Source organism: Aquila chrysaetos, chromosome 21, assembly GCF_900496995.4.
Source record: "Aquila chrysaetos chrysaetos chromosome 21, bAquChr1.4, whole genome shotgun sequence".
Classification (NCBI taxonomy): Eukaryota; Metazoa; Chordata; class Aves; order Accipitriformes; family Accipitridae; genus Aquila; species Aquila chrysaetos.
In genome coordinates, this window is record NC_044024.1 from 23,955,472 (window position 1) to 23,981,800 (window position 26,329).

The window sequence follows — 26,329 nt, forward strand, 5'->3', positions numbered from 1 at the left end:
ATACTGAAGGTCCCTCCTAAATCTGTAAAGCACAAAGACCCAGGGAAGCCTGGCTGGTCAGCCCTGGCAGCGTTGCCCAGATATGGTGTGGACCCAATACCTAACTCGTGGCAAGCTGCGTATCATCCACTCTGAGAGCAGCTTGCATAGTTCATATTCTTCATGATACATACAACAGAGGAAAGCATCTTAAAGTCTACAAGTAGAAAAGCAAGCTAAACAAGAGAAATGTTAATTAAGAAAGCTTGAAGAAGCAGGAAGAAAGTGGTCTATTGCGTTATGATATCCTCCCTCATGCAATATCTGACTTAACAGGAAAAACTGCTGAGCATAAGGGATTGCATCCTGGGCCACAGAGAGATAGGTCACTAGAATACATGGTAAGAGACAGAACTGCACTTCATTTTTACATAAGGTGTGCTCTGAAGTTGCTTTCTAGCAAAGACTGTAAGCCCGCTCTCCCCAAAGCAGCATCAGGTCTCATCACCAGTGATATTTGGTAAAATACTGACAAGTTCAAGGCTACAGCCTGGCTGGCTGCTGGAATAAAAATATTGATCAGCCTTAAGGTGAAGCAGATTGTCTCATGGCCACAACAGTTTGTTACTAATTACCAGACCGGGAACCAGCTTCACACCATCACTTAGAATATCAACTAAACTTTGTACTGCAGCTGCGCACACTTTAGACTTACCTGCTCAAGCTACACCTGCTCACACAGATCCATAGTACTATGAAAGACATGTCCACATAGATATCTATGTAATTTAGGCTATACCTGAGATAATTGTCTAGGTTTCTTTTATGGCTAAGGGATGAAAACAGGCTCTTTCAGAAGCACTGCTTTATCTTGTAGGTAGACATCTAGAATAGATGAATCGTAACCAAATACTGACCTTTCTCCTTCAGCTGTAAAGAGAGTCTGGAAGATTAATCCAGATAGTAAACATTTATGCTGAGGTGGAACACACTTCACCTAATTTTAGATACCTTCAACATAGGTTTCCCCACAAGCGAGTCACTCTGTGCTCCCCTTATAATCATGGGAGAGCTGGGCAGCAGAGCCTGGGGAGATTCATCTTCCTCAAAAGGAGACAAAAACATTTGCTTATACAAACTCCCCCAAACTCCACCAGTTGCTCTCCAGTGATGCCAAAGGGGCTGCAGGCTCTAAATAGAAAGGTCCATGGTGAGGACAGCCTAGAAATAAAGGTAAGAGTAGGTTCACCTGGACCATCTCAAGTTCCTTCCGAGTGGCCATTCCTGGCAGTAAAATTTGTCAGGATTATCCTGACAAAAGTAATGACAAATTTGGTATGGGCAAAATCATTTCTGCCATGCAAGTATGTCACTGGGGAGAAAACACAAGCAGTTGAGTGTCAACATGGGATGCTTGAAGAGTCAAAAGGATGAAGAATGATTAACTAGGGATGAGAAGCTGAACTGATGCTGAGGGATAAAGCTTCTTGTCCAAAGGGGCTGCACAGTTAAAATCCTTAACAGCAAAACCAGCATTAGGATTTATGCTTCCTTCTTTTTGATCTCTGGAAAATAAGGAAATATTCCTCTAATTTTCTGAGACAGTCACTGAGGTCTGCAATCACCTGCTATCTGGACTCTCAGGATGGAAAGACAGAGGTCATAAACAGGTCTTCACACTAACACACGCATACCAGAACATGGCAGAACAAAACTAGTGTCGTTCCAACACTCTCCCAGAGGCATATGGGACTGTGACGATGGGATAAGGCCAAGGTTTCACCAAGCACTCGGGAGGTATTACCATCAGGGCTGGCACTGATGAACCACCACTGTTTATTTCTGCAGTTGCCACTGTGGACCAAATGTATTAGTGCTCTGAGAGGAGAGAGAGACTGAACCCTTCCAGTCCCAGCTGCTTTCCTTGGGGGTTGCCCTTGAAAAGGCAATATTTAATACTGATTTTCTTGCCCCCCTTCAGAGAATGAACAGTGGTAAGAGATTCCTAAGCAGTCTCCGCCTGGACAGCCTAACACCTCCAGGGCTCCAGCTGGAGCAGGGCAATGAGTCAGAAGGCAAAGCACTGCCCTCTAAAACAGAGGTTTTAGCAGCTTGCCAAGAACAAGCAACCTGTAGACAAGAAGCAACCATTTTTTGAAAGTAACTGACCAAATTTAAGATGGTTTTTACATGGCAGCCTTGACCTCACCCTTTTCACAAAGGCAGACTTGACCTCAAGAGAAGTTCAGCGCTGTGCCTGGCCAGGATTACGGAGATGAGAAATTCAGAAAATGCCAAGCTGTGCAAGAGGAGAAAAGTGGAGAAACAACTGCACTTGCTTCAGTTAGAAACCTAAATGAGAGTACTTAAACCTGTTAAACTAAAACATGGAACAAAATCGTTGTTGGAAGAAAAATGGGCAAGCTCCAAATGAAGTGAAGCAAGGGTACATGCGGGAAGGACTGAAATTAGTGGTACAGCTTTGTGGTTCAGTTGTGAGATAGCAAAAAAAGAATACCATGGATAAAATCAGAAATTACTTGGACCACAGAGTGCTTACGGAGAAGAGTTGGATAACACTAGAAATTTTAAAATATTTTTTAATATTCTAAAAATTTATATTCTATGATTAATAGAATATTCTATAATTCATATTCTGTGAAGAACTCTGTGACTATGACATCAAGCTTCTCAGGTAAAAGCTGAAGAACAGATGTATTGATAATGATATTGCAAATGACAAGTCAATACATTTCATCAGGTAGTTCTTGAGCCAATAAGAAGTGACACTTGAAATCCACGGGGCAGTAATTTATAAGTATTAAGGATGTTAGAGAACAGCTAGTACTAAAACAAATAATCTTGATGGAGCAACCACAAGCTGATCCACTTTAATTGAAATAAAAAGCTAAAAAAGCAATGTTTTTACTGCGTGTTTTGTAACTGAAGAGGCTTTTATTTCATAGCAGCAATTTTAAGAAATTAAAGGAACTGGTCTGAAACATTCTAAGGACTTGAATGTAATCAAAGCTTCCAATAAATAAACTGGAACCTGTATGTCAAAGAAAGAAAGAAAAAAAAAAAAAAAAAAAGCCTTGCCCTGCAAGCCTGACTGGATCAGTAACCCCTCCAAAACAGACTTCAGAAATACACATACAGAGTCTGCAAGAAACAGGAAAGGAATTGATTACTATAGATATGTACAAGTTTGAAGCAGAGAGAGTGAGGGCAAAGTAAGATTTGACAAAAAAAAAAAAAAAAGTAAATCAAGACAATCTAGAATCTTTTAATGGAAATTAACACAAGTACCAAGAAGTCCCTCAGCCAGAAAAATTCCAAACTCTAAAACAAAGAAATGGAACAGACTGGATGCTAAGTAAGTAACCAATAAACGTCTGTCCTAACAGCAATGGCTAAAGATATCCTCCAAAGCCAAGAAATGAGATCTCCTACTTATCTCCATCACATCTACATTTTGTTGGCTATTTCATCTCCTTCATCCTTCCCTGCACAAGCCCAGCCAACTGACAGGTAATGATGTCTCCCCTGCCCCCACTCTTTTTTTTTTTTTTTTTTTTTTTTTTTTTTTTTTTTACAATAAAAGTGAGGAGAAAGGGTCAGTCAGCTAGTTTGAAGGGGATCCTTCTTTCTTGCTATAGTCTAATGAGCCCTGACTGCCTGTTTCTTAGTCTTCTGTCTTATTTCCAACTGCCTCTGCTCTCCTTTCATCACATTCTGCAAAACCCAGAGCACTCCCGTCTCTCAGCACAGACCACGCTGGCTGATCCAATCTCCTTACCTCCAAGAGCTCGCTGTCTTTGAAGCCTTAGATAATACATACAAGAATCACGCCATGAAAATTAGAGTTCAAATATCCAGAGACTGGAATGCTTTCTTCCCCAGTCCTTATCAATCCAACAACAGAAAAGGCTATTTATGGAAATGGTAAACATTCAGTGACATGAACAGGCTTTTCCTATTGCTCCATCACCTGCTTGAGCTAACCCCAGAGCTGCTATGTCCAGGCAATGTAATGGTTCTTCTCTCATATACACTTTTTTTTAATATATATATATACACACACAGAGGTATTCCTATATAGACAGAAACAGGACAAAACATAGACAGTTACGTGGATTAGGTGGGAAGAGAGTGCAGCTTTTGCAGTGGATGATCTCCTTCACAGCAGGCATGTCCGGAGGGATGGGAGGTGGGACTATCCCCAAGCCTGGCATCATGGGGTTGATCGGAGGGATTCCAGTCATCATCCCAAGAGCAGGATCAAAATCTAAATGAGGGAGAGAATAAGGGAGTCAGGTAGTGTTTTGGACTCATACAGTAACTGTTTATTCAGACAGCAAATGGAGTACTCTCCCCACATGTGCCAGTGAAAATTAGCTGAATGAACAGCAATAGAGAGGGAACACTGTAATACAATGCACCAGAATTTTAGATTTGTGCCCTTAGAACAACTTCTTAAAAACTGTTTCGCTGTTGATTGCCTCAGCCAAATAGATATTCTCTGTTCAAATAAACTATGTCCTTTTCCACTCTGTAGACACCATCTCCCATCTAGTGTCAAAACCTTCCCCAGTAAGTATTATATTATCCACATAGATATGACATATGGAAACAGTATAAAACCTAACCCAGTCCAGTTTCACTAAGTAGTTTAGTAGTGCAGGCAGCTTGTGACCCAGGGCTAAGGACATCACCTTGCAAACTAGACAAGTGTACCAATTTCAGCAGCTAAGAACATGCCAGAATAATTCTGGGTAAAACACACAGAAGCATTTAAGGAAATACCTTACTGCATGTCTTACCCTGCTTAAGTTGTTTCTAGGCTTTTGTTAGCACTCTGACTATATCTAAGTAGCATTTTACTTTGATTTTGCTCTTAGATTTGCCTCCAACACCAAATAAAACTAAACAGAGCTGTCAAAGGAGGTGTATTTTATCTGTTCAGAAGTTGCGAACCCTGGGGAAGCGATACCTGTAGGCAGCCAAAATGGAAACAGTACACCTAGATGCCTTATAGAGAAGGCTCATGAGTCTGAGAATCTCAGCAGCTAAGCTGTAAGGACAACCAGTACCAGCAGGGCCAGATGGTACTATCAGGGTGAGATCTCAGGAAGAACTCCCTCCTGCAAGTGCACGACATCTTCCCTACCCTCTACCACCACTACTCTCTTTGCAGCAGAAGCTCTGAAGACACAGGCAATCCCAAAAAAACAGAGGGCACTACCACAGAATATGCAATCCTGAGCACTACAGAGCCTTTGAATCTGGCTGCCTGTTTGAGATTAGATTGATAAAATTAATTTTCCAGGGCACAGACAAAAGTTACAAATAGGCAGAACTCAGTGGTGCAGAGGCAGCATTTTCCTTTGATCCTAAGCTGGCATTATTTCAGATGCTATTCATATCCCTAAGGCAGGCAAACATTTTTGTATTCCTCTCTTCACAATCACTACTTACAGTAATCCAGATGCAAGACAACTTTTAGCGTCCAGATTGGATGTTTGATTTTGGTAGCTGAATTTTGTTTTCCTTTGTATTTTGAAATACTTTACCTGGGGCTACATTCCTACAAAGTTATGTACGTTGTTTGGCTTGCCCAATTTGGCTTTCCTTGTACTCGGTGCAAGTGTTGCTGTTCATTTTACATCACGCATGAACAGTCACAGTAAAAACACAGATTTAAGGCAAATCCTCTGTCATGAAACAGGCGTTTCAGAGGAAGGCACAAGAAATCTTCTTGTAGCTAACTGTGAAATATGGATGTAGGGATACATGTGAATTGTATCCTTATCCATGACCAGCTAGCTGATGCTGGGATGGCCTGGTCTATGATACCTGGCTTGGAAAGTGTGGCATTAAAGTTGCAGGATTTTAATATTTAAACTTTCACTAGTAGATTCCAGAGATTATACCATATTTTCACCTGTCTTAAAAAAAAAATGTAAAAACAATGCAAGTCTATCTTTAGACAGAGCCCCATTCCACAGCACAGATGGCCTTACTGCTCCCTGGACTCCCTGAAACACACTGCATACACGTTTCCAGAGGAAATGGGCTGTAAGGATCGACAAGGGTTGGCCTGAACGATCAAGGCTATACCTGTACAACTGCTACCTCGGGGCACAGAGGTCTTTGAGCTGGGGCTTGGCTCACAGGCTTGGACCAGGGAAGGGAGGGTGGGGAGAGGCTACACCATCCCAGACCTCTGCTGTTTAAATTCACATATTGCTAAATTGAAGTTTGAGATGAAGGTCACCTTGTGGATGGCTGTGATCTTCAGTGACAAAACTCACTGAAGATGCAAGGTAGCTGGAGAAAAATTGCAGGACTTAGTCCTGAGCAAGTAACATCTTGATCCAACCTGCAACAAAGGTATTGCCACTGGAGGCAAACTGAAGTGAAACAAGCGCAGGACAGCCTGTTTCCTGAAGGGATGGAAGAATGCTTGCCAAAACCAGCATCCTGGCCTCCAACTTACCAATACATCTTTCGATTTCCCAGGTTTAGGCTGGGATGCTCATTACTTCCCTCCCTTTCGGCAACGTATGTGCCAGTAAACTTAATCCCAGCTGTGAAGCGTTAGACCAGTCTCACAAATGCTGCTGGTTGGGGCCAGCCAGACCCTGGGCATGCAGCAGGTACCACAGCAGGCCCTGAAGTACCCCTCTAAGCAGTATAGAAGAAGCCATGCCACACAGGAGTGCAGCCCCAGGACACCAGCTCTCCACAGCCTGTGCCCTGCTACACACAGCCTTGGTATCCTCCTGTTAAAGCACTCTTGAGGTGGTAAAGAAACTCTTTGTTTTCCTGGAGCTGTACTCCAAAACGTCAGCAGGGAGCAATCTGGACCTCGCCCAGTGCTGCCTATCAAGAACGACTGGAAAGAAGAGGAATAGCCAAAGCTCTCCCAGCTGAGACAGCACAGAGGATGGAAGATACACAGAGCACACAGTGATCTGCTGGAAAATGCAGAGACCATTCAAAATATTCACGTGTTAGAGTCCAAGATCCCATTTGTCTTCCCAGCACAGTTTCATATAGGTAAACCCACGAGATCAAGAGTATGACATCAGTGCTGGCAGCAAAAGGGGCAAAACAAGGTGTGTTTCAGCCACCTCCCCACCATCCTTGGCAGGGTGGTGGCTGTTCTTCCCAGCCCTACAGCCAGAGGTGCCAGGGGTCATGCTGGGCTACCTGCCACATGTCAAGGACAGGCAAGTGAACCCCCTGCTACAACTTTTGCAAGGCTCTAAATTCAGTCCCTTCACATTTTATAATTCTTCATGCCAACGAAAGCAGTCTCACTTTGTCCTGGTAATTTGTTACTGCCTGAAGGTTAGCTGACAGCAATAGGTATGGATGCCAGTCAGAGAAATTCCTTAATGCAGGACAGAGCTTAAGGAATTCAAGGGAGGAGAAAGCCAAGATGGGCGTTTCTCTGATAAAGCAAGACTTACAGCTTTCTAAAAGCGTGAATGGATATAAGTACCAGAAGCAAAAGAACTGGCAGGGTAATGAACTACCACAGTATAATGAAAGGTAGAAAGTGTATATGCAAGGGCAAACAGTGGTCTTTGGATTTGTGGTGAGCCCCACTGTTTACTGCTCAACGAGCAATGTGCAAGACAACTTGCCACCTTGCATAGAGATCTGCTGCTTCTGTTAAGAAGCTGAGCCCATGGCTACAGGACAGCATCCGAGAGGCTTAAGAAGCAGATTCAGAAGAGCCAGTCTCCATTTTTAACAGGGGGAAAAAAAAAAAAAGAAGAAAAAAGTCCTCAAGGACTCAAAAGAGTTCAAAAATATCAGACCTGGCACATACTTTTTGGTGAAAACTGTGATAAAAAAGAAAGCTTCCCATGTTCTTACAACAGGGAATGGGAGACTGGCTTCAAACTTGTGTGCTCTCCTAGAACAGAATTCTATTGACTTTTACTTGACAGAAGCATGTGAGCAGGAGAATGACATGAAAACCACACCCCTACAGCAAAGACAAAAGTTAAACAAGGCCTAGGGGACAGAAGAGTACAGACTGCATGCAAAACTTATGGCAAGTTAAGTGATGCTGTTAGTTAAATATAGTATCAGCTGCACAGCAAACTACCTGCTCTATGCCACAAGAGCAGAAATAGGATTGTAGAGTGGTGCCAACACAGATATTCCCTCCCCAGGTGAGTAGGCAATGATTCAGGCAAGAGACAGCATCCTTCTCAAGTGCTTAATGCAGTAAAGCACTGAAACAGTAATTTCATGTCAGGATTTTGATGCACAGGCATCCTGCACTGCTGAGAAACCAGGTACAGCACAGCTCTGTTCCCACAGGAGCTCTTTAACAAATCCTGGACTGACCCACGCACTTGTACTCTGGACTACAAGGTGGTAATTTCTGGAGCAGAATCCTCCATTAATTTCTGCCACATCCATTTTACTGCCCTATTGCTTTCCTCTTCATCTCCCTCCCATCCTTCCTCTTCAGCAGTTCCAGTTCATCTTAGAATAATGTGTTACTTGGTATCACTGGTTTCCTGAGCTCTGTGCGGGACCCTCCTCCTGCTCGTCCACTGCAGAGTATCTAGAGGTACCCCACAATAACCATTATTTGCATCAAAACCCATGTATTCTCATTTCCTCTGAAATCAGTTTTAAAACAGTGGTCTCTAAATAAATCACTTGCAGACATTAATGCATTTCAAACACAGCTTATTAATGGTTTTTGTACATGGTAGGCATTTATCTACCTCAACTGAAATAGGTTCTTAGCAAAGACATGTTTGAAAGCAAAGGTGGGCACAGTCTGGATAAGCTCACGTACCAGGCAGGAGGGGCTGTCCTGTCATCCCCATGGGAGCCATCCCTAGATTGTTCATTGCAGTGGCCCAGGCAGTTGGGTCTGACATTGGCAAGCCCATCGGAATGGAGTCGAGGCTTAGTTTTCTGCCACCATCTGCTGAGATGAAAAAAAGTGATTAACAGCTTAGTGCGTATCTTAACTTTTCTGCAGGGCATACGTTGCCCAGCAAGGCTCTGCAGTGTCAGCATCCAAAAACAGATTTGAACCTAACACATAGGAAAGAGCCAAATGAAAAAAAAAACAAAAACAAACCAACAGTGCTGTCCCTCTCGAGCAGACGTTTTATAGAAGCAAGGTCTATGAAAACACTGCCTTCCAAGAGCATCTAAATTACGGTTTATCCACTACAATCAACAGCTCCAAGGGGCCTTAAAGGAACACTGATTAAAGGTAAGGGGTACACTTTGATTCCTCCCAAGAGATTGATGAACAAAGGACAAACATTCAGCAGGTATAAATTGTCATAATTGCACTGAATATAACAGAGATGGCCAGTGTGTTCCAGCAGAGAGTACTTCCACTGCCATCTGAAGACATTTCTCTTCCATGCTAAAAGGGGAAATGAAGCAAAGAACAATGTCACGCTGCTGACAGCAGCAGTACCAGTGTTACTTACTCAAGGTCTAGCAAAGTTGTCTGGCAATCCAGGTAGAACCATTAACATTATACCAACATATGGCTTAATTAAGCATTCAAATCTTCTTCTGCGATTTAGCTGGGTCAACCATGCCTTTAGCTGCTTACTTCCATGTACCACCAAGATATATGCTTGTTCTTTTTGTTTGCACAGGTTTTAACTAGAGGTGCCCAAATGCAAAAATATCTGATTTCAAAAAGGAAAAAAAAAAAAAATGCTTAGCACAAGGTTAACTCTGCACAGGGGGAAAAATAAAAAATAATAATAAAAAAAACAAAAAAAAACGAAAAAAAACCAAACCCAGTGCCCAGGGCATTTCTCTGCTGGGAAAAAAAGATAGAGCTTGAGATAATTGCCCAGATCAGAGCAGCAACACCAACCCTGGCCATCTGCAGTCAGACTACTGTCTCACATGCCATCTCCCTGATGAAGCTTTCATAAATGAATGCTTGTTTGAAAAAAATCTGGCTTCAACAACTGGGGAGGGGACAATATCAACAGTGTCACTGACAGAAGCTATATGAAAAACTTCCCAGCTCTAACCTGAAACTCAGCAGAGTTGATATTCCCCCATCTTATACAACCCAGTGCACAGACTCCCAAAGCTCTCCAGAACACACCAGCAGGAGGAAATGTATTGACCATTTATCTCACCCTGTGATTTAATGATTCAGAATTTCCATTTCCCACCCCATTCAACCACTCCTCTCTTGGCTTCAGAGAGGGGACAAGACATCAGTTCACCTCCCTGAAATGCCACCTCTGTGCCCCTGGTGAGAAGTCTCCCTCTGCAATGGCCACCCATCTTCTCGTAACCACCCAACCCATGTATCACTTGGGCCATCTCCAAAATCCTCATCTCCCACGCTCAACTTAAATGAAGCACTGCCAAGGTCAAACACCTAGCCTTGGCCTCGTCTTTCCCTCCTGTCACTGCCAGTCCCACCACCCTTTGCAGTACAAACAAATCACCCATTTCGCTTTTTACATTAGCCAAGCTCTATGCACTAGCCAAATGCCTACAGTGGAGTTAACATATGTACAAAATACCACCTGCACGCCTCTATTTTTTCCTTATCTAACAGATCTTATTGATTGGGGGAAAACAGGACATCCTTTGAAATAGCTCAGACCTGATGCTCAATAGTCAGCAGACTTAGTCAAGTCAAATATGAATTAAAGCAGCATCAATAGAACAACATACTCCACCCCCAAAAAAGGAAAATTCAGCTCTCTAGCTGTCAATGATGAAACCTAATTTCAAGCATGGGTTTTGGAAAAAGACTGACTATTCTAGGTTTGTAGCAATGTGTTGCAATATAGTTAGATGGCAACACGACAGGCAGGCTCTACAGCACATCACAGCCTGTGAGTGAAGGAAATGGGTACTTAATTACAGTATTTGTTCACCAATTAGAGGCAGTAACACTATTGTGAACTCAACAGATCACACTAACTTGCATTTTATTATGACAACATGCTCACCCACTGCTTTTTAAGTGGGAAAAACAGGCACAAGAACATCCATTTTACCTCAGCATAAGAACACTAACATTTATTCCTTTCATACTTGTATAAATCTCTAATCCTCAGCATTATCTACTTAATTAAGGGGGGCTTATAAGAAAGACGGGGACAGACTTTTTAGTAGGGCCAGTTGCAATAGGACAAGGGGTAATGGTTTTAAACCAGAAGAGGGTAGATTCAGACTTGACCTAAGGAAGAAATTTTTTACAATGAGGGTGGTGAAACCCTGGCACAGGTTGCCCAGAGAGGTGGTAGATGCCCCAGTCCCTGGAAACATTCCAGGTCAGGTTGGATGGGGCTCTGAGCAACCTGATCTAGTTGAAGATGTCCCTGCTCATTGCATGGAGGTTGGACTAGATGACCTTTAAAGGTCCCTTCCAACCCAAACTATTCTATGATTCTATGGTCTCCCTCAGTTGTGTTTCAAACAATCAGCTCTTGCAACCTGTGGCCCACCTGTCCTGAAAAAAATCAATGCTGAGCTGTCCCAGTTTTGTAACTCATTTGTTTCAGGAGATCTGGGACAAACCTGAACTTTAGTTATCACCACTTGTCTGTGAATGTGAGAGCTCATAGGCTACCAGGTAGGGCACAAAGAGAGAAACAGAGGATACCAAAGAAGAGAAATGGGATTACCCAGTTGGCAGTTCCTAGTTTTAAGGAAAGAAATTAAATCAAAGATTAAAAAAAGGAAGCACCAACATGAAAGCCAAAATAACCAGGAGAAGGCAGCAATGCAGTGAGATCATGGATCATCCCACTGCACAAGGGCAAAAAGCTGACAGTTCCCTCGCTGTCTGGTAAGTGTCTGTCCAGAAGAGACTGCACCGGGGTGACACGCAAAACAGTGCTTCACCTACCTATCCCAAGCATACCTGTCCCAGTCCAGGACCACAGGTATTATTCAATAAATAAAATCACTGCATGTTATTCAAGTTGTGCAAGGTCCTGGTCTCACATCTCTGCATCCAGATGCCCAAATGAAAACAACATTTTGATCTTGCAATCACAATGTGGGCAGCTGAAGGTTGTGCCAGAACAACCCACAGCCCTCTGCAAGGCTGCCCCAATCACAGAAATCCTGCCAGAAGGGTCAGGGTACTGAAAGTCGCGCTGTTACAGTGTACTGCACAGCTCAGCCTGAAGAACTTGGATATTCACCGTTTCTGACAGTAACAATCAGATCTTGATGCTTAAAAAGCAGATCTGCACTGACACAATCCAGCGCAGAAGAAACACAGGTTGACTGTGTATCCAGCACGTACAAGAGGCACTCGAGACATTTAAGGACCTCCAGGTGTATAAAGGAAACACAAAAAAATGAAAGGAACAAAATAAACTCCTGACTCTACCCACTTCCAGCAGTCCTAGATGCCTCCTTTGGGGCAGGTGACAGTTGCAGGGGCTGTATCTACATTATCTGTACTTGCAAGCTGACTTCAGTCTCCCATCAGCTGGGATACATCTGATAGCAGAGAGGCAGAAACCACCACCTCCTTCCCAGAGGGACAAAGGAGGTTTCCTCTAAAGTCCTCCTCCTCCTCCTGCACCTCTGAACAGGCCCCACATCTGCTTCACACACCTCTGGGTGCGGTACCCAAGCGCAAGGTACATGCATTTGGAAGGCGAGGTACTCACATGCCATCAATATGTTACCTGAATCCCAAAAGAAACACTCGGGCTGTCACGCCTCTGAAGGACCCCTGATGTTCAATAGCTCTCGGTACAGAACAGGGAGATCACAACTTTGTAGCACATTACATTACACATTGCAAAACTGAAGTCACAGTTACGTCTTGTTCCACAGTTGGACAAAATCTCTACAGAGATGAGAGAGCTATCTTCTTGCTGACTGCATCACAGAGACAACAGGATCTCAGAAAAGGAAAAGGAGTCCTGCTTTGGCTGCAAGCAGATATCTTAGGGAAATTCACCTTAGTTGATTAGTTGAATCAAGAAACGAGGATGTAGAAGGGTGAACACAGCAGACATTTGCAACCAAAAAGGGCTTATCAGAGATAATCTAGAGAGAAAAATAGAGACCAGCTGCAAAAAAGAGTATTTTCTCAAGGGATTATAAAGGAGAGAGTTTGCTCCAACACAAATGAGAAGGGGAAGGACAGGGAGGGAGAAGGAGACACATTAGGACAGGATAAGCCCTCGGTCAAGAGGCTAAGCTCCACACTCCCAGTGGAACTCTCCTGTGCTCTCACTATCAGCATCTCAAAAACCGTCCCTAAACTGCACTGGACTACTACCTGTAAAGTTCCAGATTTTCCCTCAAATTTCCTTTAAAGGATTTTTCTCTTCAGGGAAACAAAAGTTGGACTTTCTCTCTCCACAATTACATTTCAACTTCTCTTTCTGCAGCTGTATGCTTTGCACATCACCTTCCCACAGTGAGATGGCCTTCTGCTGCAAAATGGCACCTCTGCCTCCAGTCCAGCCTAGACCTCCCCCTCCTGCACCTGGAATCTCTCTACAGAAAAGTTACACAACTAAGTCCCACAGACTGCTATTTACATGATGTACGTAACACCTCATCTTCATGGCACAAGCAGATGCCACATTTCCCCAGCCGCACTGGTGGGATTGCAGTTTTCAACCACAATATAATCTGCAAATACATTATTCTCTTTTTTTTCCAAATCACTCTGTGAGAAATACAAGGAAAATTTCTTAGATACCAGCTTCAGTAAGACTCCTAGATCTGATGTTATAACATCATAAGCTATTATGGTCCATTTAACAATTTGCTTTTATTAAGTTATCTTAAACATTAATGTCTCCAGTCATTCAGGCTGATCTGCCTTATTACGCTTTTTATTATGGTCATGATTTGAATATTGAGATATTGTCCAATTAGAAAAAAAGGATAAATCTATTGGAACAGATATAGAGATTCCACAATGCTTATTAAAAAAAAAAACCAACCAGTAATACAAAAGTTGTTTTGCACAGAAACAGCAACGAGCACTCGCCCAAGGCCATGCAAGCATGGAACCATGAACACTGGTCTGGCTGCAAGCAGTACCAGACCACAACTTCATTTCCATCTGTCCACCTTCTGCATTAACATCTTAGTATAGCAGCTGTTTTCAGTATACACTTAAGTGGATGCCTTCTCTATCGCCAGCCACCGAGCTGCTACTCGGCTCACCTGGAGTAACATTTGCTCTCTTCCTCTTCTTGCCTGGATCGCTTCCATTCTCGGCTGGGCTTTCCGATACCTGTGGGCCAGCAGTGCTGCCAAACTGCAGAGATTTGTTGTTGCTGGCAGGATCAAAGGACAGATGGTTTAAGCCTAAAAAAGAAGAATACACTCAGAGATTTTCTTTAAATTGGTTTGCGATGCTTCAGGATCACAGTATGAAGAGAAACGCCCAGTACCAGGTACAAGCAGCCCTTCAGGTCCCTGGAGGAACTATGCCTCCTGTTTACCATCCCCAGCTACACCTGATCTTAATGTTACACTGATACCACTTTAAAATATTACTCACAAACATTAATCCCAACACCCACACAAATCAAACCATTTGATACTGTAAACCAGGGGTGCCTCTCCCCTGTGTTGTACAGTATTTCATGTTTGGAAACTCAGAGGCCAGAATTTTTTTTTTATTTCTTCCAATCCAGGAATACATTTTTAATAATTACTTAAGTTTCACCCAATTTGTCACCAGTTGTGAATTCACCTGCAGTTATTTACTAGCAAAAAACAAGGCCCATCTTAGATGACCTTCAAAAACATAAGGCGCTACTGTAATTTTTATTCAAGGAGTCTGGCAAGCAGTTGTCCCGCTTCGTAGCTGAGGAAGGGTGCTCCACAACACGCATCCCCAAAGAGGGGAGTTCACAGACCCAGCCAACTGGGCCAAACTCCTCCTCGGCCAAGTGCTGGATCCACTATCAGGGTCCAGACAAACTTCTTCAGCCTCAGGGCTCAAGTTCCCTCTCCCCTACCCTGCAGTACAGGAACAGGTTTTCCTTTGCAGGCACCAACTTGTCCCTGATTCCCACTCCATCAGTCCTCAGCCATACCATCACCTTCCACTCTGTGCGCTGGGCGCAGGCTGACGAGTGCCACAGGAGATGCTAGCAGTGCCTCCATACACTCCTTTTAAGAACCAGAGCACTCAAAGACAGAGTGCCTTGAGTCCTGTTGCTCAGAGTTTGTTATTGATAGAGCAGATCTACCACCAAGTTAGGTTTACTCAAGAACAAGCTTAGATTGACCCATATAAATTAAGTATATCTAAAGATATAAAACCAGAACAGTTAAGATGATATGCACCACCGAGACACCCTTTTGCTGATAAGCACACTGTATGTTGGTTTTAGACACAGCTGTCCATCTTTTTAACAGCCACCATCCACCTTATGAGCTCCAAGATCTTGGAGAATACCAACATAACTCAGGTTTTCCAGGAAGGATCCTGATGGAGACACAAAGGCCCATACAGACCCAAGAAGACCAGAATTAGGTTTCAAAAATAGTGCAACTTTTTAAAAATTCACCAACTATAAAGCACACTCTGAAATATCAAGTAACCAATAGTCTGAATATTACTCAAAAATTGCTTAGCTGATCACTCGGATAAAGTTTTTTCGTGTTTCCTGGAAGTTTTGAGTTTTTCCTCATTCACAAACATTCCTATCCCTACACAGGACAAGTTACTTCAGTGTCGAGTCAAAGTTTCACAAGAAATATCCAAGCACATGTTTACATGCAAGTAAAGAAAAAGCAACAGTTAAGAAGTACAAGTAAGGAGAATTATGATGAAGCAGAACAAAAGCTGCCGGTGGTAAATGCTGGCTGGTGTGATGGCTTTTTCTCTGCCCCCTAAATGTCCAAGCACTTAAGCAACAGGTAGCTGAAGCCTGGATACTCGTGCTCACACAGCTGGCAGAGGCAAGCAGCGGTGTCGGAGCTGGCTGCATTTGAAGAGCATCCACTGCACCATGCAAAGGCTGCACGTGCCGGGGCAACCTGGTCCCCACTGCCAGGATCCAGCATCAGCCCACAAGCCTCTGAAGCCTCATTGCTAATATTTGTGTTTTGATAGGTCACAACCTTCAGAAGCAAATCACGAGAAGGCAGACGGATGCGCTGTACTGTCTCGCTGCCTTGGTACAAAAGGTTTAGTACAAAAGACTCCTATAGCTACTTAGGCTGTCAGTCAGAAAAAAGTTGCATGGGGGAAAGAAATTGCCTAATGGACATGTCAAAAAAAGGAAGTTTCAGAAAACCCATAAAGTGAAGGACCAAGCACAAGGAAGAACATCCAGTTGTAACACTGACAGCATACAGTCCTGCCAGACTCCTACAACCTGGATGACTGTAGTCATCAGATGGTTTCTTCTCCTGAAATAGCTTCTTTGGAGTGTAATTTCCAATGTTGCCCCACCTGGCTGACCAAATTGCAACTATCTTCACTGGCCTCTTCAACATCCCTGAGAAGGTGTCTATAGCCCCACCTCCTACTTCCTAGGAGGCAAGGCTAATTAATGTGGGCCAAATCCCACTCCTGTCAAGGCACAGCACCAGGAGAGAAGCTCAGAGGGGAACCAGAACAGCTACCACAGGGAGCATTAAACCTGGATTTTGGTCTCTGCTCCCATATTCTCTCCTGTGAGCACCATGAGTACAGTTTCAGGCATCTATAAGAGCTTTGAAGCCCAATGTTGTTTTCCAGCATCATCCTACTACAGCCAACTAGATGTTTAAGTTGTTACAGGATCTCCCTAGATGATCCTAGTTGCCCTGTAATGAGAGCCAAAAGATTTCTAGGAAAACTCAGTTATGGAGGAAAAAAAAATTGCAGAGGAACAGAGCTTGCTGATGTGGTAGTTGATACAGTGGAACTGAACTGGGGAAAGGAATAAATTTTTTTGACACAAGAAGCATTTGAATGAGCCAGCTTTAAAGGAATGGACAGTTTGGGTTTTTAAAAAAGATACATTTGAGGAAATACTGTTTGGAGCTTTTTCTAAGACCATAAGAGAGCATTTCTAAGGAGAAATAAAATAAAACTGGTATTACAGAAACCCAACCATATGGCTCTACAAAAACAAGGCAAAACCTGTCCACTGCACCCGAGTTGGGGGAGCAGAGGGAAGCAACCATAACAGTTTCAGGTCATCTCCCATTCAGTCACATGGGGGTCGAAAGGCTTTAATAGACAATTGACAAAACTGGGCAAGACTGGAGGTCTCTAGGAGATACCATGAAGCAGAGTAAAAAGGCAAACAGATCCTTAAACAATCAACCACTATATAAAGTGAGAAAAGCTAATTATGCAGGTTTGAATCAGAGGACTGCAGAAAAACTGTTTTGCAGCTTCCAGTATATTTCCTAATTCAAGGTATTACAGACATTTCAGAGTAATTCTGTGCTAAACCATCTTTTAGATGATCACCCTCCACAGATCTGTAGCAGACAAATTGCAGGTGATGGTCAATCAATCGCATTTATGTGCCAGCAGAATGCAGTCCCCACCATTCCTGGCTCTCTAAAATGGTCTGTTTCTGAAAACTACAGGTAACAAGAAAAAATTACTTTGTAAACAATTCCAAATTACCAGAGGCTTCAAACATAAAGCTTCAAGTATGCAATTAACCACAGCAAGTTTTAGAAAGGTATACTGCCCTTAATTGAGCACTGAGTTCATTATTCCACCTTCTGTCATATTCAGCACTTGCAGGGATGCAAGACTAAAGGGTCATTAAAACATCCAGTTTGATTTATCTTTGTCTCAGCAAACTCACTCTGAACAGTCAATGCAAAAACAAACAAACAAATCCCTTTTGTGGACCCATATAAAGTGATAAAAATAGCTACATTTCTGCTAACGTATGCCTATGCTCCTGGAAAGGGGCGGAATCAGGAGAACTACAGGACTACCAAAGATTACAATTATGCCATCTCAATGCACTGACAGGCCAAGGCATTTGTACCAAATCTTTCTCTAGACACACTGCAGTGTCACGATTTCTATTCTAGAGGATTCCACTTCCAAGAACTTGTTAATAAACACAGTTGCTGTGTACAGCTGTAAATAGACAAGAGAGTGGATACAGAGAGCCTGAAGGGGCTCATCTCTTAGCTACTGAAAGGTGAGAACGTAAGAAGAAGCCAAAAAAATAAGTACTATTTGGCTGGCAACAACAATAGTCACGCCCGACTATGCAAGATGCCTACAATGCTGCTTCTTAAATACCCCAAAGTCAAAATATCACTGAGGTCATGAGGGCTCAGGAAAACAAATCTCGAATGCAGAAGGTTAAAAATAGGGAGAGGCTGTGTGCAGCAAAGAAACAGGGACAACAGAAAAGGAGCAATTGTAAGATTTACCTCTATTATTATCCAGCTGATGGAAAAGGCAACATTAAACTTGAAAGCATGTTTTCCCATGCTTGGGCATAGGGAAGGATGCGGACAAGCAGCAATCCAGCTGGACACCTGTGCCTCCAGGCCTGAAATGGATAGATGCCCCTGCCCTGGCTGAAGACGACACACCATACACTCGGCATCAACCAACACCTGAATGTTAACACACACCACTTGGGCAATTACTTTCTAACCCACTGAAGAGCAAAGGCAGCTACTTACTCCAATTATTTCCATCATCAGTTTGAGCTAGGATGCTTGATTATGTTCTGTGGTATAGAAGGAGCATTCTGATCCTGCATCTGCTCTGATGACTGTGCTGGGGAGGGATGCAGCCATCTCCAGCAGAGGTGAGCTAACAAGGAGTGAAAAACTACTGGCGTTCTTTGCAAAAAAATTTTTATTAATGTATTTTGGAAAAAACCAACAGATTCCTTAGCTACAGGACAAACACTGGGGTCTACAGGAAGCAAAGGAAGTTCTCACAGCTATACAGCCAGCACCCCTGCCATTAGTTAGGTCATGAGTCAAGATGTAAAAAAGTGCCTGAACCAAGTGAACAGCTCATGCCAGACCAGAAGGGAGGCAACCCTGCTCCCAGCTGCCCAACACACCCCGTGCACCCACACCAGCCCTGGAGACCTCCCATGACCTGATTCCCCTCACACCCCGGGCAGAAATTAATGCAGCTCCTGGGAAATGGATAATGTTCTGCTAGGATTAGTATATCTAAATTGCTCACAGAAGGCTCCAACCCTAACCTGACATATATAGGAAGGAGCAGAAACAGACCTACAAATGCTCTTAAGTCTTCAGCATCAGGTCCCATGACCCTGACTATCCACTGCCTCACCATTGTGAATGAAGCACTGCATAGCTGCAAACCAGCAGGCAACTTGCTACGGACCAGCTGTGAGCCAGCAATGTCTCTCCTGCTTTCAGCATGCAGATTAACAAAAGAAGACCTATAAAAGGAGAAGAGACCATGGTGACGAGAACTGAACAGTAATTAGCAAGCATTTCTCTTCTTGTCTTAAATCATTTCTACCTGAAAACATCCAGACCTCAAGTGCTGGCACTAAACACTGCCCCAAAGGCAGCCACCTCAGAGTAATTAAAAAAGAAAAGAAAGGTATCTTCCTGGTATTCATCAAGCCCTGTGAAAAGTCCAGGAGGGCAGGTCAGTCATTGTCCTGGTTTTGGCTGGGATAGAGTTAATTTTCTTTCTAGCATCTGGTATAGTGTTATGTTTTGGATTCAGTATGAGAAGAATGTTGATAACACACTGATGTTTTCAGTTGTTGCTGAGTAGTGTTTATACTAAGTCAAGAATTTTTCAGCTTCTCACGCCCAGCCAGCAAGAAGGCTGGAGGGGCACAAGAGGTTGGGAGGAGGGACAGCCAGGGCAGCTGGCCCAAACTGGCCAAAGGGATATTCCATACCATTTGATGTCATGCACAGTATATAAACTGGGAGGAGTTGGCCGGGGAGAGGGTGGATCACTGTTCGGGAACTAACTGGGCATCGGTCAGCAAGTGGAGAGCATTGTGCATCACTTGTTTTGTATATTCCAATTCTATTATTATTATTATCATTATTTTCTTCCTTTCTGTCCTATTAAACTGTCTTTATCTCAACCCACGAGTTTTACTTCCCCCCCCCCCGCCCCAATTCTCTCCACCATCCCACTTGGGGGGGGGGGAAGTGAGCGAGCAGCTGCGTGGTGCTTAGTTGCTGGCTGGGGTTAAACCCCAACAAGTCATTAAAAGCATTCCTGGGGAATTCTCCTCCCAGTTATCTCCTGCACCAAAAGGTCAACCTGTTCATGACAGCTTGTTGAAACAGCTGGCAAGGAGCAAAGGGGAAGGGGACGCTGGTGCAATTGCTAGCAAAACACTCTTGAACAGGCACAGGAACATGACTGCTGACTTCGTGACCGGACAGACACTGTCCCAAAGCTCCCAGGGTCGTTCCCAAAGTAGGGTGATTAGCAGCAGCAGGCTAAGCCTGCAGCACAGTTTCTTCCAGGCATTACATGTCATTAAGAAGAGATGGAGTAAGGAAATCTCAAATCAGCCCCTCAACCTCCCCCTTCTTGGCTGATCCTCACCTTAAGTTTCACTGCTGCCCTAAGAACCTGTCAAATCTGCTCTGCAGCACAGGGATGAGTTTGCACTGCTGGCACCAACCTCTAGAAGCACACCAAATGCACACAGGAGCTGCTGCGTGTGCCCGAAGACCAGCAGAATGAAGTTCATCACATGCAAGAGGATGAGGTGGATACAAGTGGAGACCAGACAAGGAACATGGAGACTTTAGTTCACCTTGTGTTACCTGCCAACGTCCTGGGATGAGCAGCAGGCCAGGAATCACTGGGTGCTCGCCCACAAAGTTGACTTTTTCAAAGGAAGAGTCACAGCAGAAAAGGCTGCAGTGAAATAAGAGCTAGATATTCATTGAGACCTGTATATATCAAAGCATTCTCACAGGTTTTTAATCTGAAGTCACTTAATTCAAAGCCAATCTTCCCTGCCAGCAAGAAAAGGACTACTGCAGAGTTAAAACTGTTAGGTTATGTGATAAAAGCTCACCTGCACACGCACAAAGGAGCAGAGAGAGGCAGTGATGGGTGGGGGAGCCTGAATAACACCTGACTCAACTTCTCCGAGGACCATCACAGGAGAGTCATCAGTCCATTAAAGCCCATATCCACAAGCCCAGAGGAGCACAATGGCAGGTGTGAACCCAAATTACAGATGCACAAGGACACCCTGTCAGGGCCCCTCTCGGGGCTGCCTCTGAAGAGCCTCAGCCCCAGCATTCAGGCCTGAAACCAATTCAGATGAGTTAAAGCCAAAGCATGTTTCAGACTTGTACACCAGATGGCTGTGCCATCGTTCAGAGGGACCTCAAGGGGGAGTCTCCGTACCTTCGAGGCAGCTCTCCGTCTTTGTACTCTACAGAGGGAGCCTTGATAACCACCTTTTGAACAGCTAGACTTAAACTCTCATCTTCTAACACTAATTTAAAAGTTGATACCATTTTGGACATACTCCACTGTGCTGCTCAAACACAGCCTTAACCCTTAAGATGAGAATGGAACCTTTAGGAGAGGGGTTCCTCCTCCAGCTTGGACATAGAGGCATCCTGACCCTAAACTGTGCCAAAGCTGGTGCTCTACTCCATAAAAATAAACAAGGCTATCCAAAAATAGGTAGCAGTCTGTAATGCGTCGCATGTCCTGCTGAATTATTGGGACCTGTGTTTGTGACACTTCAAATTTCTCACCTCAACCTGCAACTTCAGCAGCTTTTCCCCACATGCAAGGGGATACCAAGGTCTCCAAGAAGAGGGTTGTTCTCACTAGTTGCACAGCTCTGAGGGCCTTGACTAAAACCATGTGCCCTTTCATACACTAAATTACACCATACGCGTACTGACGTTTCATCCCAGTGCTATAGCCCTGGCTTTCGCTGTGATTCTTCCTCCCTACTCTCCTCAGAGAGGCTAGGGGAGGGCTTACGTTTGGGGGTTTTGCTGTTTCTAAACAAAGTAAATTGAGGAAACTATTTTCCTATTAGATTTTTGGGGGTCACACTTACCACTGAGGAGCTGTGGTGTCCGGACACAAAGTGTGTTCTGCCAGGGCCATGCTCTCCTGAACGCTGTAAGAAGTCACATAGGATCAACTCTGCAAGCCGGGCCAAAGCTTCTAAGTTTTAAGATTTTGGATGAAAACAAAGACCCGGAGCTCTGCAATTACATGGTTGTCTACTCTTTTAGATGACATTTTGCGGGCCTACAAATCTTCAAGATCATCTAAACATTGACACCTTAAGCCAGCCACTGAAAACTTTTGCAAGCCACGACATGTTGTAGCATACCTGTGTGCTTTCCTTGCAAAGAACACTGCTGTCCTATATAGCTCTGAAGAACAGTAAGAAATGGTTTGCTAGCATATGGACTGAGGCTTCAACTGCAAGATTATGAAGCTGACTTTGAATTTGCTACTTAATAGGCAGCAAATTTAAAGAATGCTAAACGGGCATAATACAATCACAGTGTGCCATGCCAGGAATGTAACGTGCTGCTGCAGCCCATGCAAGCCACGGGCAAGAGTCCTGCTGAAGACCCTCGTGAGCTGGAATTACAATAATCAAGTCATACCATCAAAAGGGGATGCACTCATAAGGGCTGTGACATTGTCAGGAGAAACAAAAGAGCAACCTGAACACATTGTACAGCTGGAGCTTTCGGAGCCACGTGTAGACATCAGAAAGACAGCTATTACAAGAATACAGTAAAACCAAAAGCAAGACTCTTACCCAACAGTCACAGAAGGGGATTCAACCAACAAGTGACGGTGTTGCAGCAGAGGATGGGGTCACCCTAAGCTCCCTTTAGAGGGGGGAGAACAGTTACCCACACAGCCAACAGCTATCTGCACAGCCAGAGCTTAGAGTACAATTCCGCTCACCTAGGAACATTTCAAATCCACCCACCCACACTTGCTCACAGGAACCACACCATTGCCAGTGGTGACAACTCTTCATTCACTACAGAGCAAGACACAACTGGCCAGCTCAGACATGCTACCTCAGGGAGAAATGAATCCCAGACCTACAGTCGGGCACCTCAGAACAGCAAAGCTGCTGAAGGACAGGCCAGCTGTGATGCATGACGTAGAGCTGATCAGCCAGACTTCTACCTGCCAGCTATTAATGACAGTAAGACATGAGACTGCTAATACTGTTCCAACAGCTCACCAAGAAAGGCAAAGCACAATCCATGGGCAAGAAATACACACAGCAAAAACGACAAAGAACTACCCTTGGTGTCATGTTCTTTGATAAAGAAGCAAAGCCGAACAGAATATTTTGGATCACACTGCAATGTCTTGCACTCCATCAGTTAACTTGTGTTCAAACTACTGGGAATATCACTAGCAGGTCCAAAGCTATCTTGAATAAAGCAAAACTCTGCTCAGAAATTCAGATCAGAACAGACAGATGAGTGGGGACTCACTGTGAAACCCAACCATTCTCTTCTCTAGAAGCAAATCACAGAATATTTCTCATTGGAAGGGATCTCTGGTGATCACCTAGTCCAACACCCCTACTCAAAGCAGTGTCAGCTCCTGCAGATTGCTCAGGGCACTGTCCAGTTGCACCATGAATATCTCCAAGGACAGAGACTCCACCACCTCTCTGGGCAACCCATTCCAGTGCTTGACCACCCTCACAGCAAGCAAAGATTTCTCACATTTAGTTTAATTTTCCTGTATTTTGATGTGTGCCCTTTGACGTTTCACTGGGCACCACTGACAAGACTCTGACCTCATCATCTTTAAGAGATAAGACTCCCTCTGTCCCCACCCCAAGCCTTCTCTTCTCCCAATTAAACAATCCCAGCTCGTTCAGACTCTCCTCGCTAACAGATACTCCAATCCCTTCACCACATTAATTAGCCTTCATTGGGCTCACTCCAGAACATCCATGACTCTCTTGTACTGGGGAGCCCAGAACTGGACACAGCACTCAGGTGTGACCCCACCAGCACTGAAGGGAACAATCCCTCAACCTTCTCCCAATGCTCAACTTAATGCAGCCCAGGATGCTGCTGACCTCCTTTGCCACGAGGGTACATTGTTGGTTCGTGTTCAACTTGATGTCAACCAGAACACTCAAGACCTTTTCCACAAAGCTGCTTTCCAGCAGTTTGTCCCCAGCACGTACCGGTGCGTGGGGTCATTCCTCCCCAACGTGGGGGACTCTTGTTATCAGAACTGCCTAAGGGTGACAGTAATATAAGTTAAATTTCAGTGGAGTGTCTTTTGGGGGAAGTCAGGTGAAGTCCAGGCCGAGATCAATGACTATCTAAAGGACAAGGATGCGTTCAGCTCAGCATTACTTCAGCAAATACATTTCTAACTACCAACGTGCATTCACTACCTGTGAGAGATGTGGGCAAAACCCAGCAAAATCATCATAAAGACAACCAGAGACACTTCTGGGAGAACGGACTGTGGGCTTGCTCCAGCCACTTTATGGATATCCTACTTCCAAAAAATTTATTATTTATGGGCTCTCCGTTAAATGTAATCAGATATGCTCTCTAACAGATGCAACACACGATCCCTAGACATGAATGCAGCAACATTTCTTGTGCTGGTACAAATTCATGGTGTCAGATTAATGCTCAAAGGTGACCACACAGGGCATGATTAAGGCACCAGTACCAGGAATCCAGATCCAGGTTCACTGTCTCATCAAGACATGGCTTTGGTCATCCTATTTGAGAGGCCACACCAAGATCAGCAAAGAGGTCAGAGTTAAAACCCTCATTTTGTTCCCACTGGAGGATTTGGGTTTGTTTTCAACCTCAAGCCATGTAACAACAGTTGTGTCTTACAGAGCAATCCTAAAACAGCCACACCAATACAATGAGGGGACAAGAGTATGAACGAAACCAAAAACTACTATATTGCTCTCAGATTTCCAGAATAAGCGATTGACTTTCCTATAGCCTTTTTTTCCAACTGATACCTCACAGGCCAATGATGCACTTTGAGGCAGTGCTGAGGCAGCAAAGATTCCTTCCTGTGATTCCCTGCATTGGGATGCAAGATTTAGAGCTAAAATGCAATTGCTTCAAATCAAGCTTCATGTATAAAAACATTACCACTACTGCATGAGGAAAGGAGGAAAGTTTGCACCCTTGCTGTGAAACTTCCATTCCAATTTACAGCTTTTTTTCTTCCAAGCCAACGACTTCTCAACACAAGAACTGGTTTAGAGCTACTCTTCTCATTTGATACGCTCCTCCATAGTGCCTAAACCTCTTCAAAAGGTAGAAATAGGACTTCCTTGGTTTTAAAGCTAACCCTCTGCATTTACAACTTCATTACAGCATGCAGAGCACATGGAAGTGCTCTGGAAGAGAAGCCCGCTACTGACCTTATACAGCCTCAGACTAGAATTCCACAAGTCAGAAATATTCAGAAGTTACAGAAAGTGGAAGTTGATGAGATCACGAACTGCAACATGTTTTTCTTTGCAGGCACAGGCTGGAAACTGAGTAGCTCTTTCACAAGCCATAAGCAAAAATGAAAGCATTTTCTGCGTCGTGTTGTCTAGAAACAGCACTAGAAAGGATGCAGTTATTCTTAGTCCCACTCACACCAGAGATCCTGGTAGCTCCTCCAACAAGGACTTCCAGGATCCCAAGACCTACTTCCACAGGCACTTTGCCCTGTTTTGCTCCAGGCTCTGTGAGCAGACAAAGCCAGGAGCTACTGCTGATGGTCGCTGAGTCACCTTCATCTATAGAAACTATCATTTACTTAATAACACAGGTCCGGACCTCCGCGAGGGTGGTTATGGTGAGCAGTAAAAGTCCCTGTGCACAGCTGCCTGTCCCAAGAGCCTGCCTACAGCCAGGAACAAGGTACTTGGCAGCCAGCAGCTGGAAGGCTCTGGGTAGAAGCACCCATGCGACTTGGAGCAGGCAGCCTTGTCCTTGCCTGCGGGTCTCCAGGGCCCCCCAAGACAGGGCAAGCTACCATACACAGGCACGTTATGGCACACTCAAGGTGGAGAAGCAAAACATCTTGGGAAAGCTTTGTTCTCACTTCCCCAAGATGGAGAAAAAGTAAATGACCCACAAAAGAAAAGGGGAGTATTGAAAAGTGGGCAATGGAAGCAGCAAAAAAAGCAGGCACCTTGCTTGCTGCTCTCTTGCAGCATGGAGTTTGCTCCAAGAATTAAACCAAGCCAGAGAGAAGACTTCCAGTGCACTTTAGAGTAAGAAACCCCTCATTATGTCAGATTTTCCACCCTACAGTTGGTAAATGCCATGGACAACAGCCACCTTCAGAACCGATTGCCTCCTACTGTTTCAGCGAACTACCATTCAGCTTGAGCTC

At 44.1% G+C, this 26,329-nt stretch overlaps 1 protein-coding gene across 7 annotated transcripts in view; it reads right to left on the reverse strand.

Annotated features, from left to right (window-relative positions):
* ENOX2 (ecto-NOX disulfide-thiol exchanger 2) overlaps positions 1 to 26,329 on the reverse strand; it is a 59,179-nt gene that overhangs the window by 27,771 nt on the left and 5,079 nt on the right. For 6 of the 7 annotated variants that reach the window (XM_029997108.1, XM_029997107.2, XM_041119062.1 and 3 more), the window contains 3 exons: positions 14,176 to 14,319; positions 8,813 to 8,947; positions 4,112 to 4,267 (listed from right to left, as the gene is read on the reverse strand). In XM_029997108.1, coding sequence (XP_029852968.1) covers positions 4,112 to 4,267; positions 8,813 to 8,909 — 253 coding nt within the window. In that variant the 5' untranslated portion in view covers positions 8,910 to 8,947; positions 14,176 to 14,319. Of the gene's footprint in view, positions 1 to 4,111; positions 4,268 to 8,812; positions 8,948 to 14,175; positions 14,320 to 26,329 lie in introns of those variants that run through there. The other variant, XM_029997105.2, reaches the window with a different exon arrangement.